This window comes from Epinephelus lanceolatus, chromosome 11, assembly GCF_041903045.1.
Source record: "Epinephelus lanceolatus isolate andai-2023 chromosome 11, ASM4190304v1, whole genome shotgun sequence".
Lineage (NCBI taxonomy): Eukaryota > Metazoa > Chordata > Actinopteri > Perciformes > Serranidae > Epinephelus > Epinephelus lanceolatus.
In genome coordinates, this window is record NC_135744.1 from 20,619,676 (window position 1) to 20,632,050 (window position 12,375).

At 43.4% G+C, this 12,375-nt stretch overlaps 1 protein-coding gene across 1 annotated transcript in view; it reads right to left on the minus strand.

Moving 5' to 3' along the window:
* Positions 1 to 9,823: 9,823 nt before the first annotated feature.
* The window catches only part of kirrel3a (kirre like nephrin family adhesion molecule 3a), a 309,684-nt gene continuing 307,132 nt past the window's right edge, over positions 9,824 to 12,375 (minus strand). The window contains exon 16 of the mRNA XM_033645731.2: positions 9,824 to 10,526. Within this exon, the coding sequence (XP_033501622.1) occupies positions 10,050 to 10,526 (477 nt within the window). The 3' untranslated portion in view covers positions 9,824 to 10,049. The remainder of the gene's footprint in view (positions 10,527 to 12,375) is intronic.

The window sequence follows — 12,375 nt, forward strand, 5'->3', positions numbered from 1 at the left end:
TGGTCAATCACAGTCAGGAGGGACGGATCGTCCATTATAACATCCGTGCAAACACAGCATGACTCAATGGACTTCACCGTGAAGGCAAAGACACACATTGCACTGCAGCCCAACACAACATCTGACAAGTGGTCATCAGCCCTATGCCTTAATTAGTAAAGAGAGAGGGAGACGGAAGGAGGGGGCATGAAAAAACTCCACACATGTATGTTGCAAAGATCATTACTTATGTATGCTCATCACTCAGGCGGATAGAGTGCAGCAAGTTGAAAGGGCCTCAATTATCACCATTTATAGACAGAAGTTAAAAATCAAAAGAGGGAAAATTATTTTGGCAAAGCCAGACATGAATAAATTAAGTTTGTGGAGCAAAGGGCAGGAGGAAAGGGGCTCTTGAATGAATTTGGACATGGACCACATGCTGCTTCCCCTCAAGGCTGGAAGCAGAAAATGTCAGCAGTTGATTTCCCTTGGTCCAAAGCCTGCCTGCCTTCAACCTTTCATTAATTAAAAGAAAAGCAAATATCATAGACCAGTAAAGTCTGCCTAGTTGGCCTCCCATGTGGAAGTCTACCGGCTGGTTTTGATGGGCTTTGTTTAAAAATATTCTAAAGATGTCATTTGTGCCTCTGGAGATGCAATAAGACTGGGTCAGACATCCAAAGCAGAGCATATTGATATTCAGTGTCTGTTTTAGACAGTGGGGTAATCCTAATGTTACACCTTTCATGTTGCTGCCCAAACGTTTACCCTTAACAGGAGGGGGAGTCTGCAGATGCAAAACTCAACAGACTGTCTGCCTAACAGGGTTTGAGCTTCTACAAAGGTGACACAGTGACCTTGTTCAAGATGCTACAGGTCCCACATGGGATCAGCCACAGATGAACAAGGCAGAGTGCATGCTGGGTACTTAGAATTCTGTTGAACTGCTTCAGACTTGTTATGTGTCAGGCTGACATGGGCAAAAATAACCTGACAAGATCACTGCAGCTGCAGTTTTTAGAGCCAAGAGGAGCAGTTGATCTCCACTGAATGTAAAACCTCAGTGCACTGGTGCCATGCCATCTTTCAGATGGCCCAAACTTCCAAAGCCTCTTTAGTCTGAAAAATGTACTGAAAGCCCATTTCTCTGACAGCCTGTTTCCCCCCCTCAAAAAACACCCATTGCACCAACGTCCAATTCCTCCAAAACTATACATTCCATGCACTTAGTTTCAGTTTCCCTGTGACGTTGGAGCCATTGTGTTTTTATTGAACCTTCGCAGCGTCTTCCAGCAGTGTTGAACCGACGATCCCGGGTGTTTTTACTGAGAGTTTACATCGTTTTCCAGCAGTGTTTGAGCCACCAAATTCGGGTTTTTCACCAACCTGTCCCTGCTTTTTCAGGGACTTTTTGTGCTACCAAATGCAATCAAACACGATATTTCCTAAATCCTAACCAAGCGATTTTTGAACCTAAATCTAACCACACATTCACCACAGTGTTGTTGAAGTATAATTCAAACATTTTTTCAGGTGACTGGGTTACCACAGGGAGCATGTATATTCAGAGAAATGGGACTTTGAAGCAACGGGACTTTGTTTTTGGGATAACATGCTGTCAGAGAAATGGGCTTTTGGTCCATCGGGACATTTTTCAGACGAACAGGGCTTCGGAATTTTGGGCCATTGGAAAAATGAGCAGTCCCCAGTGCATGAAGACAAATGACTGAATTGGCCTGATCTATCCATCCATCCATCCATCCATCCATTTTCAATCGCTTATCCGAAGCCAGGTCGAAGGAGCAGCAGGCTGAGCAAAGTACTCCAGACATCCCTCTCTCCAGCCACACTTTTCAGCTCCTCCTGGGGGGTCTCAAGGCGTTCCCAGGCCAGATGAGATGTATTATCCTTTCAAAGTGTTCTGGGTCTGCCCTGGGGCCTCCCACCAGTTGGACGTCCCCAGAAACCCTCTAACGGGAGGTGCCTAGGAGGCATCCTAATCAGATGCCCGAATCACCTCAACTGACCCCTTTTGACGTGAAGGAGCAGCAGCTCTACTCCGGGTTCCCTCCAGATGTCCGTGCTCCTCACCCTATCTGTAAGGCTAAACCCAGCCACCCCACAGAGGAAACTCATTTTGGCCACTTGTATCTCCAACCTCATTCTGTATATAGGCTCTATGTTTACGATTTCAAAACGTGTGACTTTGCCGACTCTTGGTGGTAGTCTCCAAAAGGACACTTTGAAGCATACAAAGTCACATGTCACACGGCAGCCATGGAAGACTCGCCAGATCACATGAATTAAAGTGTGAAATGTTGAATCAGTTCAGTTGGTAGTGTAATTTCAACATGACATTGCACTTACTGGTTGAATCAGATGAATCTACGCCAACGCTACATCAGCAGTAACTGGTGATTTGAAAAATGCATTTTGGCTGACATCCTGCAGCATTCTGGGAAGGCTGGAAACTGTCCCAGTAAACGTGGAATTTATCTCAAACAAGAGAAATGCTGAGCTCTGTCCTTCAGTCATACTGTTTGATTTACTGCCAGATGTTATAACTGAACAGTGATGACCAGTGTAAGCAAACAAGGAAATATTTGTGAAAGTAACCCATTTATAATACTGTATATCATCATAACTTAATGTTTATCATTCCCAATTATTAAGCCCCTCAAGAGGGTCATAGCATTGTGTGCACATGAACATTGTTTGACTTCTTCTAGAGATCCCTGCTCGTCCGGCAGCGGAGGTCCGGGCACTGGCAGCAGCACGGGGGTGAAGCCAAACACAGTTCATCTTCACACACTGTGATGCCACACATCTGGTTCAATAACAGCAAAGTTTCCCTTTATATTCATTGTCTTGTGTGGCGATCAGCAGTGATGTGGTGGTCCATTTTTACACTGTGATTTGTAGCCTATAGTTCGGCTTTAGCTTCTAACTATCTTTGTCTTTTTAACCTGTTGTTGCTGCTGAATCAGTTTGACATCCTGGATATATCCTTCAAACACACACTGTAGACCCCTCTGTCTGTAAAATAAGACATCAAAGTATATGCGTTTCCTTAACTCTCATACTGACATCATTTTCAACTAGTCTATATACTTTAACAGCATAATAGAATTCCTGAAATTCAGTTATGGCTTTTGGTTTTGGTGCCCCCCCATCTACCCACCACTATTAAAAGATTTCTGGTGGCATCACTCACAGACAAAAAAGCACATTCAAATAAAACTGACAAGTAATAGAAACAACAGTAAATTACAGTTTAGCAGCTGGTGGAAATACCCTGTCACTGCCACAACTGTTCTCTCCCTCCATCACATCTCTCCTCGGGTTTTCTCCCAGTCTTTGTGCTGCGGGCCCAGCTACATTACCCTATCTGTCCACCAGGTGTCCTCAGTGTGTTTCCTATACACAGTCTGCCAGCTCAATCCAGTTAAGCAATTATCCAGTCCCCTTTGTGTGTCCTGTCTGCCTGCCCCAGTTAGTCTCTGCTGCTTGTTTGTCCCTCGTGCATGAGTAGTCAGCCCTCCCATGTTTCCTTGTATGCTTTAATCTTTTGCTTGGTCCTCAGTGGAGACCTAATCCTGTCTCCTGGTCTACTGCTCTGCATTTGGGTCCCTACCTGCCCTCCTCGAGGCTTGACAGGCTGTTTGCCTGGTGATGTCTTTTAAGTCTGCCACCTTTACCTCTAGAATGTTACATTTAATAGCAGTGTGAAAATGTGCACACAAGGGGGAAGCAACCTGAAGGTATGAGGAAAATGTAAGTAAGGAAGTGATGTACTTACTGAGGGCATATCTTTAGCTCTCCCTGATGAATCCAAGAGCAATCAACAGCAGATGTGTAAGTGTAAAAAATGAAGTCTTATTGCGAGGTAAGTATATCCTCCCTTTAACTTTAGGCATTATCATTGAGAGGCTGTTCTGTAATGAAATATGGGAGCCAAGCCCAGTCTAATATCTACAGAATGGCAGAATTTAAACAACAACAATTTTTTGCCAAGCAGATTTTGAGTTACATGTCAAAGTCTGTATTTTTGTTGCCACATACATACTGTGTATTACTGTAAATCCATTGACGTGCTGTGTTGGTCTCTATCAAACACAGGAAGCTGGCACAGAGAAGCTCAACAGAGCCTCTCTAAATGCATGTTTGTGTTGAACATGATTCCACCTGCTGATCCGTGGGATCCAAGACGCAACCTCACAAAGCATGTCTGGTAAACATGATAACAGCAGGAAGAGGTACAACATCTCTGGATAGTAGAAACTAGAGGTTTGAGTTGCCTTGTAAACAAAGGCTCCCACATGCCTGTGCTCAATTCACCACCACAGTACTTAAAGTAAGAGAACTGCAGTTATGTCCAGAGCTGCTGTCTACCTACACAGCTCAGCAGTGTTGCAGTCTCTATGCATTAATACACACATCTAAGCCTCCTGATGGCCACTAGGATGCTATGACGAAACTATGTGCAGCAGCATGGATTCTGCCAATAATTCCTGATAGGAAAACATGAATTCTCAATCTTTGTGAAATCAACAGTACCAAAAATATAGTAGCTCATAAGGAGGAAGGTAGGGTAGTGGAGGAGCTGCGCAGCAAACAGGCATGATCATATCAGTGGCTTGATTATGACATGTGTCAGGTTATAATGGCCACCTGCATGAACCTAATTGGATGTTACTGGCAGCTGACAGCCACACAGCTGCGAATGAGCCAGTGATTGTAAAGCATGAATGACACAGGTGATGCCAATCAGTTGATGCAAGCACTTTGGTGCACTTTCTATGCTTCAGTAAATGCCAACAACTGTTGTTGCCTACTGTATATGAATGAAAAATACTGTTACTGTTATGTCCGTGACTATATGTTCAGTTTTCACGAGTCAGTGATTACTTACTTAGACTTAGACTTAGTTCCTCCTGTTCCTATTGGAACATCGGGCAACGTGTCCCTTCCACTTGCTCCAGTCCCTGGCGACCCTCCTTGCACCATGCCAGCTGACACCCATCTCCCTTAGGTCTTCCTTAAACATCTGTCTCCATGTCTTCTTTGGCCTCCCTCTTGTCCTCTTGCCACCCTCAGGCACCCAGTGCATTGCCACACTCGCTGGCCTCTCTCTTGGCAGTCGGAGTACGTGTCCAGCCATTCTTCTTCTCCTGTCAGAGATCATGTCAGACAGTAGCGCCACCCCTGCCCTTCTCATCACCTCATCGTTGGTGATGTGGTCTCGCCATGAGATCCTCAAGATGGTTCTGAGGCATGATGTCAATGATTATTATCAAATAAATGTTGGTAGTTGATTAATAGTTTTTTCTCAAATGTAAGAAAATTGTCAAACAAAACTGCAACATTTCCCAACCAGAAGCCAATGTGATGTCTCCAAACATCTTGTTTTGTTTGATCAGATATGTGAAACCCAAAGTTTTTCAAGCTAAACTGATACAAAACAGAGAAAAGCAGTAAACTATCACATTTCAGAAACTGGATCCAAAGAGTTTTGGGCATTTTTGCTTGATAAATGATCTCTATAAACAGATACCTGCATATGTGTGCAGATTCTGTAGCACATGGGGCAAGGTTTTGGTATTGAAATCATTCTGGTGCCTGTTTGTAGTCCAAGTAGTATTGACCTATCTCTTTGAGAGGCAGGTAAACAGTCTGGGTGGAGAGGTGGAACACATTGGCAATCTTGTTACTCATGGGCTATTACCTAACAACAATTTAGCTTCATTTTAGCTTTTTAAAAATATATCTGGCCCTGATATCCGCTTGTTACACTGGATCTCTCAAAATACTGGCCGTTGCCCCCAGAGGCTAGATAGCTGATGGGTTCTGAGAATACATAATGAATCACTTAAATAAGTGCTTCCCAACCTTTTTCCTTAAGGGACCCCTTGATAGGACCCCTATCATTGAGTAAACTGACAACCCCTGACTAAGTGACAAATTAAATGGATATTTCATACTTTATTCAGTGCATAACAATAACAATATAGAACAACTGATAAACTTTCCAATTAACCCGTCATTTACACAATAACTGCAGGAAATTTGTGTAGAACAAGTGATTTGAATGAATTTGGAGCAGATTATTTCCTGTGAATATTTAATCAGAGATGGATTTTCCTTATTTTTTGGGGAACTTTTTATAAGATTCTCAGTATTATGTATTCTCAGAATTTTAAACCATCATGCATATTTAATAGGCTTTTTTATTTTTTTTACAAATTCAGTATTTTCTTCTCCCTCACACTTGGCCATTGTTCTGTTATCTCTTTGGTTGTTGTGACTGAGTACTTTTCTAATGTAGGTCGAGGCTGTTTTTGCAGAGAGTGAAGACTCTGTAACTGTTCAGGTCTTTATTGTGCCCTTATCTTGAGAGATTTTAAGTTTCTATTTTGAATGATATCTTAAAGGTAGGATCTGGAGGATTTTCAAACAAAACAAAATATAGACATATACAAATGAAATCCTGCTTAATCATCACCTATGGGCTTCTACTCATGTGTGGTGGTGACTCTGTTTGCAGAGCTCCTGCCCTTTAACTGTATTTTGATGTTTTTGTGAGCTCGGACCGCTTCTGGGCGGAGATTTCCCCAGCCAATGAGAGAGCGCAGGTGCCGTGCCCGAGCGTGTCCGAGCGTGCACCAGCGCGAACCTTCGCCTGGTCCTCTTCTGTGAAGCCTTCTTCCGTACCTCCGGGCTCCGTACACCTGGGAAATGGCGGATACAGACGTACCCACGAAGAAAAGGAAATTAAATGAGAGTGAGGCAAAACGCCGAGCTGATAAAGCACGGGCCAAAACTCGTGTGAATATCGGGGTGGCTTTCACCCACTCTCGAACATTGAAGGAGAGGCTCGGGATGTACAGCGACACGGAGTTGGCCTGCTTTCTGTTGGACAGGTAAATCCCAAATACAGGCTGGTTAGCTTGTGCTAGTTTGCTAATTTATCAACTTTTCCATTACAACAACTGTAATTCCTACGTAATTTGTTGTGGAGGCTAATTCCGACTATCAACCGATGCAAATAACTTTACGTTTAGCTAATATATGGCTTGATGTAGTGTGAAGATTGAGCTTTGAATCATTTTGTGTAACGTTAACACCCAACTGCCGGGAGGGGTAGGGGCAGCGCGCAGTTGAGCCTGATAGGAGGGGCCAAATTTGAATGTGTGTTTACAAACAGCAACTGGAAAATCCTCCAGACCCTACCTTTAACTTGAAAAATAATAATTTTGTTTAGTTTTCTTTACAGAAATGAAATCCATCCATACATCCGTCCATCCATCCATTTTCAACCTCTTATCCGGTTGTGGGGACAGCAGGCCGAGCAAAGCATTCCAGACATCCCTCTCCCCAGCAACGCTTTCCAGTTCCTCCTAGGGGACCCGGAGGTGTTCCCAGGCCAGACGAGATATGTAATCCCTCCAGCGTATTCTGGGTCTGCCCCGGCCCTTCCTACCAGTGGGACGTGCGCAGAACACCTCCAACTGGAGGTATCCTGATCAGATGCCTGTACTCCCTCAACTGACCCCTTTCACAAAGGAGCATTGGCTCTACTCCGAAGCCCCCTCTGGTTGTCCGAGCTCCTTACCCTATCTCGAAGGCTGAGCCCAGCCACCGATCTGAGGAAACACATTTTAGCCACTTGTATCCGTGACCTTATTCTCTCGGTCATTACCCATAGCTATGACCACAGGTGAGGGCTGGGATGTAGATGGACCAGTAAATCAAAAGCTTTCCTTTCTGGCTCAACTCTCTCTTCACCACGACAGTCTAGCACAGCCCCAGCATCACTGCAGACGCTGAGCCAGACTGCCAATCCATCTCACGCTTCATTCTACCCTCACTCGTGAATAAGCCCCCAAGATACTTGAACTCCCTCGCTTGGGGCAGTAACTGTCTCCTGACCCAGACGGGGAAATCCACCATTTTCCAGCAGAGAACCATGTCCTCAGACTTGAAGGTGCTGACTCTCATCCCGGCCATAGGCATGCTGTATATTCTTATAAGAAGTTTTCTTATTCACTCTTCTCTGCTTCTAAAGAGCAAGATCAGTTCTTTGTTTTGGACATTTTGCAAGCCACTTGTTACTTCCTCAATGAACAGATCAATTAGTACAAATACGTAGGTTTGTTTTTCTAGTTTCAGCAAGTTTAACAAATGAAAATCATAGCAACAGCACATCAACCATCTGTAACTGAGACCACAGAGGAAAAAAATACCTCCAATCACATGGCATTGAGGTATATTGTAGTTTTCTTTAATCAAAACACAATGTTGGCACAAAATCTTTCTTTCTGTACAGTAATGTATGTTCACAACAGAAATCCCCAAATGTAAGGTGGGATCGCCAAACATGATGAGATTCATTTTATTACACAGTAAGAGTGAGCCAAATACATTTGTAAGTGCTTAGTTATGACAGTACATCAACCCATGCTATTCAGTTATATTCATTTGTAGAACATGAGTAGTTATGCAATGTACCAATTTGTGCTTTCTTCACTCCGTCCACATCCCTTCCAGACAATCTTTAACCTTTTTATTTGTGTTCCTCGGCTGTGTCACACTGGAGTTGTCCATCATTTGTATTGGCTGATTGCCCTTTTGGATCCTGAACACTTGTTGCAGCATGGTTTTATTGTGTGGCTGCTTTGACTGATGGCCTATTAAACCCAGGAACTCATAATCGTTTTCGGATCGGCTTATCTTAATTTCCTCATAGAAGTACTCAAACTGATATTTGTGGTAGTACATGTGGTTGCTTGTCCCTTTTGAAGTCATTGTTCTTGAGTGCAGCAGTCTAATTGTCAGGCTTCAAACTAATGATAGCATTTTGTCTCCAGCTCTAGCTTTCTGGCTCACTTAAAACAGTGGGCATCAAAGTCCCCAAAAGAAAGACAGACAGCAGGAATCTCACTTTATCTTCACCCCATGTCATTCAGTAGTCAAATCACAGTACACAAAATGCTGGGTTTTACAGAGCTCTAGTGTAAACAACACGATATCAGCCAAATATGGAAATGACAAACCTGCTCTGGCAGCTAGAAAATGCTTCCCAGAGATACAGTACACACACAAGCTGCAAGTGTCTCACATTAAATGGGAAAAGTACAGATCTCAATACCCTTGCACTACACTTGTAAACATCATAAGGTCCTTTCAGGAGGGAAACAGGAAAAAAATAGTTTCCGAAAGCAGCAGATGACTGAACAAAAGCATCTGAAGGTTGCCTTTGTGTGTGTTGGGCATGATGACACGTCCACTTCTCCATGCATTCTGTGATCAGTTCATGAGGAATGATCTTTCGCAAAGCATACACTGAAAGGCGAAACAAATCTCACAATGTCTGAAAAATAATAGCCATTAAAGAGCCAAAACAATGTACAGCACATTATACAAAAGAGAAACCCATTTCTAATGCAACTAGCATTAATCATCACCAGGACGGTGCGGTAACTGATGTACAGGAAATGACTGACATCTAACAGAGCTTGCTGCCAGCTCACATACATTTTTTTTCCTCCGAGGTGCTCACGAGAAGAGCCATTTTCTGATTTTAACAATACCCTCAGTGCTGTGAATGGCAGAAGAGCAGCCAAGCTCGCAACACCCAGAATTTTCTCATTAATAAAAAGAATCCGCTTGTTACTTTTTCTCTGATAGTTTTTGTCTGATATTCTCTCTGTAACTAACCATCACTCTGCCACTCGGTTCATAGGTCAAGGCAGTTTGCCAAGTAAAAAAAAAATGGGAACAGCAGCAAACTACTGTGTTTGTTTCTTATGAGCAGAGAAAAGCAGACAAATGATTGTCGTGATTTATTTATTTATTTTTTTTAAGTTGGCTTATGATTAAGAAGTCACCCTTTGATTCCGGCGGGTTTCATCAAGGTGTACAGCTTCAAAAGTTGGCATCTACAAACCGTGTCATGTCCCTCTGCACGGGGAAGAAAAAAAAAACCCAACATTTCATCTGTGTAGGTAAAATGGCTCTTTGGAACATCCCTTCCATCCTCGTTATCCCAGTCAAGGCCCCAGGAGCTGTTAGACATGCGTCTGCATGCGTTTCTGCAGAGGCCTGGTGAGGTCTGAGTTCTGGGAGGAGGACTGAGAATAGTGGGAGGAGGAAGAGGCCGAGGTCTTGCTGTCCTTGTCGAACTGAACATAGCCGTCCTGCTTGCTGTAGCTGCTGACGCTGCTGTCACACTGTGTGTCGATGAAGGAGCTGGAGTCGCTGAGGGAGCTCCGCTGAAACTCCCGCTCGCACAGTTCAATGGAGCTGCTGCCCATGCCCAGGACAAAGCGCTGGCTGTAGTCGTACAGGCGGTTGGGGCCGGCACCCAGGGTGTTGTAGATGTTGGTGAAGGACATGCCGGTGGGCACCCGCTGCTTGCCAACGGTCATAGTTCCAGCGGGTGGGCTTCGGACTACGTCGGGAGTCTGGCTGGGGGCCAGGGACATGGTGGGAGTGGCGTGGTGCTCGTTGAAGGTGTTGACACTGTAGTAGCCATTGGTTGGGTCCTTTGAAATGCAAAAGAAGCAAAAAAAAGAAGAAGCCCATTAAAAAGTTGCAGTGAGACAATAAACAACCTAGATTCTTTTTGTTTTGATTCTCTTTGTTGCTCCCAACAAATGAATCAATGCTTTCATTTTACTCACAGCTACATTTGTGTAAAAGCCATTTAACAGAGTGCATCTCTAACTCAGCACACAGAAGACATGAAAGTACAAAACAAGAACTGGTTTTCTCATCTGTAGCTTTCTCCTCTGAAGGTCAAAAGTAGGCCCGCAAATGGTAATTAGAAAATGGGATGCTGAATACAAGAAATTAATTAATAAACAGACTAATTTGTGAAACATGAAAAAGCAGATAACATGTTTTAGTAGTGTGAGTCATCTGCCTGTGACTCAGAAGGCCTATTCATTTAATTACTGCTCTGCAATATCCACTTTTGTGCAGTGTTTATTGCAGGATATGTTAATACATTTTATTGTCTGTCGAATCATATGCAGGACTGGACAGCATTGTCTGTCACTTTGCCTGCTTCTCTCTCTGTCTCTCACCCTTTTTAATATTGTGGTTTAACATAAACTGACTGTCTGCGACTGTGAGGAGAGGACAGCATAAATGTAGGTTGTGGCAGCAGAATATCAGCCCAGTCGCCAACAGAAAGAGTTGGCACTGTATGTTTCTGCAAACCATGAATACATTACATTGGCACGTTTCATATGAATAATATCAACATTTCTAGTTATGTAGTGTATGAGCTGATATTGTCATCAGGAGGTGGAGGGGATGGTGGAGTCATTGCTGTGTGACCAGTGGCTTTTTAGGGACTTAATGGGGATGTCTTCCAGCGACGCGTATAGTGTCAATGACCTGGCATAAACTCTTAATGTGTAATATATGGTGCGCGTGACCAGATATAGGCTGTTGTTATCCTAATGTGACTTTGACACTCTCTCTGACACAATTCTGGCCAAATTTGGTCATGTGCGGAGAAGCAATTGTTCTCAGAGCTGGTTGTCCGAATGACAGGAAAACAGTTGCTTAAGTGACAGGAAACACCTTTTAATCTCTACTGGAAAGCTGTAGGTGTGTCAACTGATGCTACTTGTTTGTCAGACACTATAAATTGTCATGATGTACTAATTCTTTGGCTTCCTCGTGAGTAAACCCTCAAATGTACAACTTCATGTCTGAGCCTCCAAGTCTTGTTTATGCACATGTTGCTGTTTTTCCAGTGAGGATAGTGCTACAAAAAGTAGTTGTATACCATGACATACCTGCTTTTCCAGCAGGGATTCTGCCCCAAAACTATTTTGGGCCAAAACATGATCTGTTCATAACAATAACCAAGTGGTTTTTGTGCCTATACCAGGGGTAGACAACCTGTGGCTCTGGAGGCTCTTCAGCCCCTCTCCAATGGCTCACTCTTGCTATGACAGGAAAAAAAAAAAAAGTTGCAAGGTGTTTTCAACATTTTTAATTTCTATTGATCAATGCTGTAGGCCTGAAGCAGGGGTGTCCAAACTTTTTTGAGTGGGGGCCAGATAAAACAATGTGAAAATACCTGGGGGCCAACTGATTCTCGCATCAAATGGGTTTAAAAAAAAAAAAAAAAAAAAAAAAAGAGGGTGAGACGAATGAAACCATTTTTATCATTTAATGAACTATTACTACTTGATGCCTGTCTACAAACTGTATGATAGTCCTATCATTGTGAGGTGAAGTGTAAAAATGCAAAGTGATCTTGCTCGATTAACCATTATTGTGTAAAGGGCCACATATGGTATATTTTGAAAGTCAAGCCACGGGCCAATTAGAATTGATCTGCGAGCCACAATTAGCCCCCGGGCCAGACTTTGG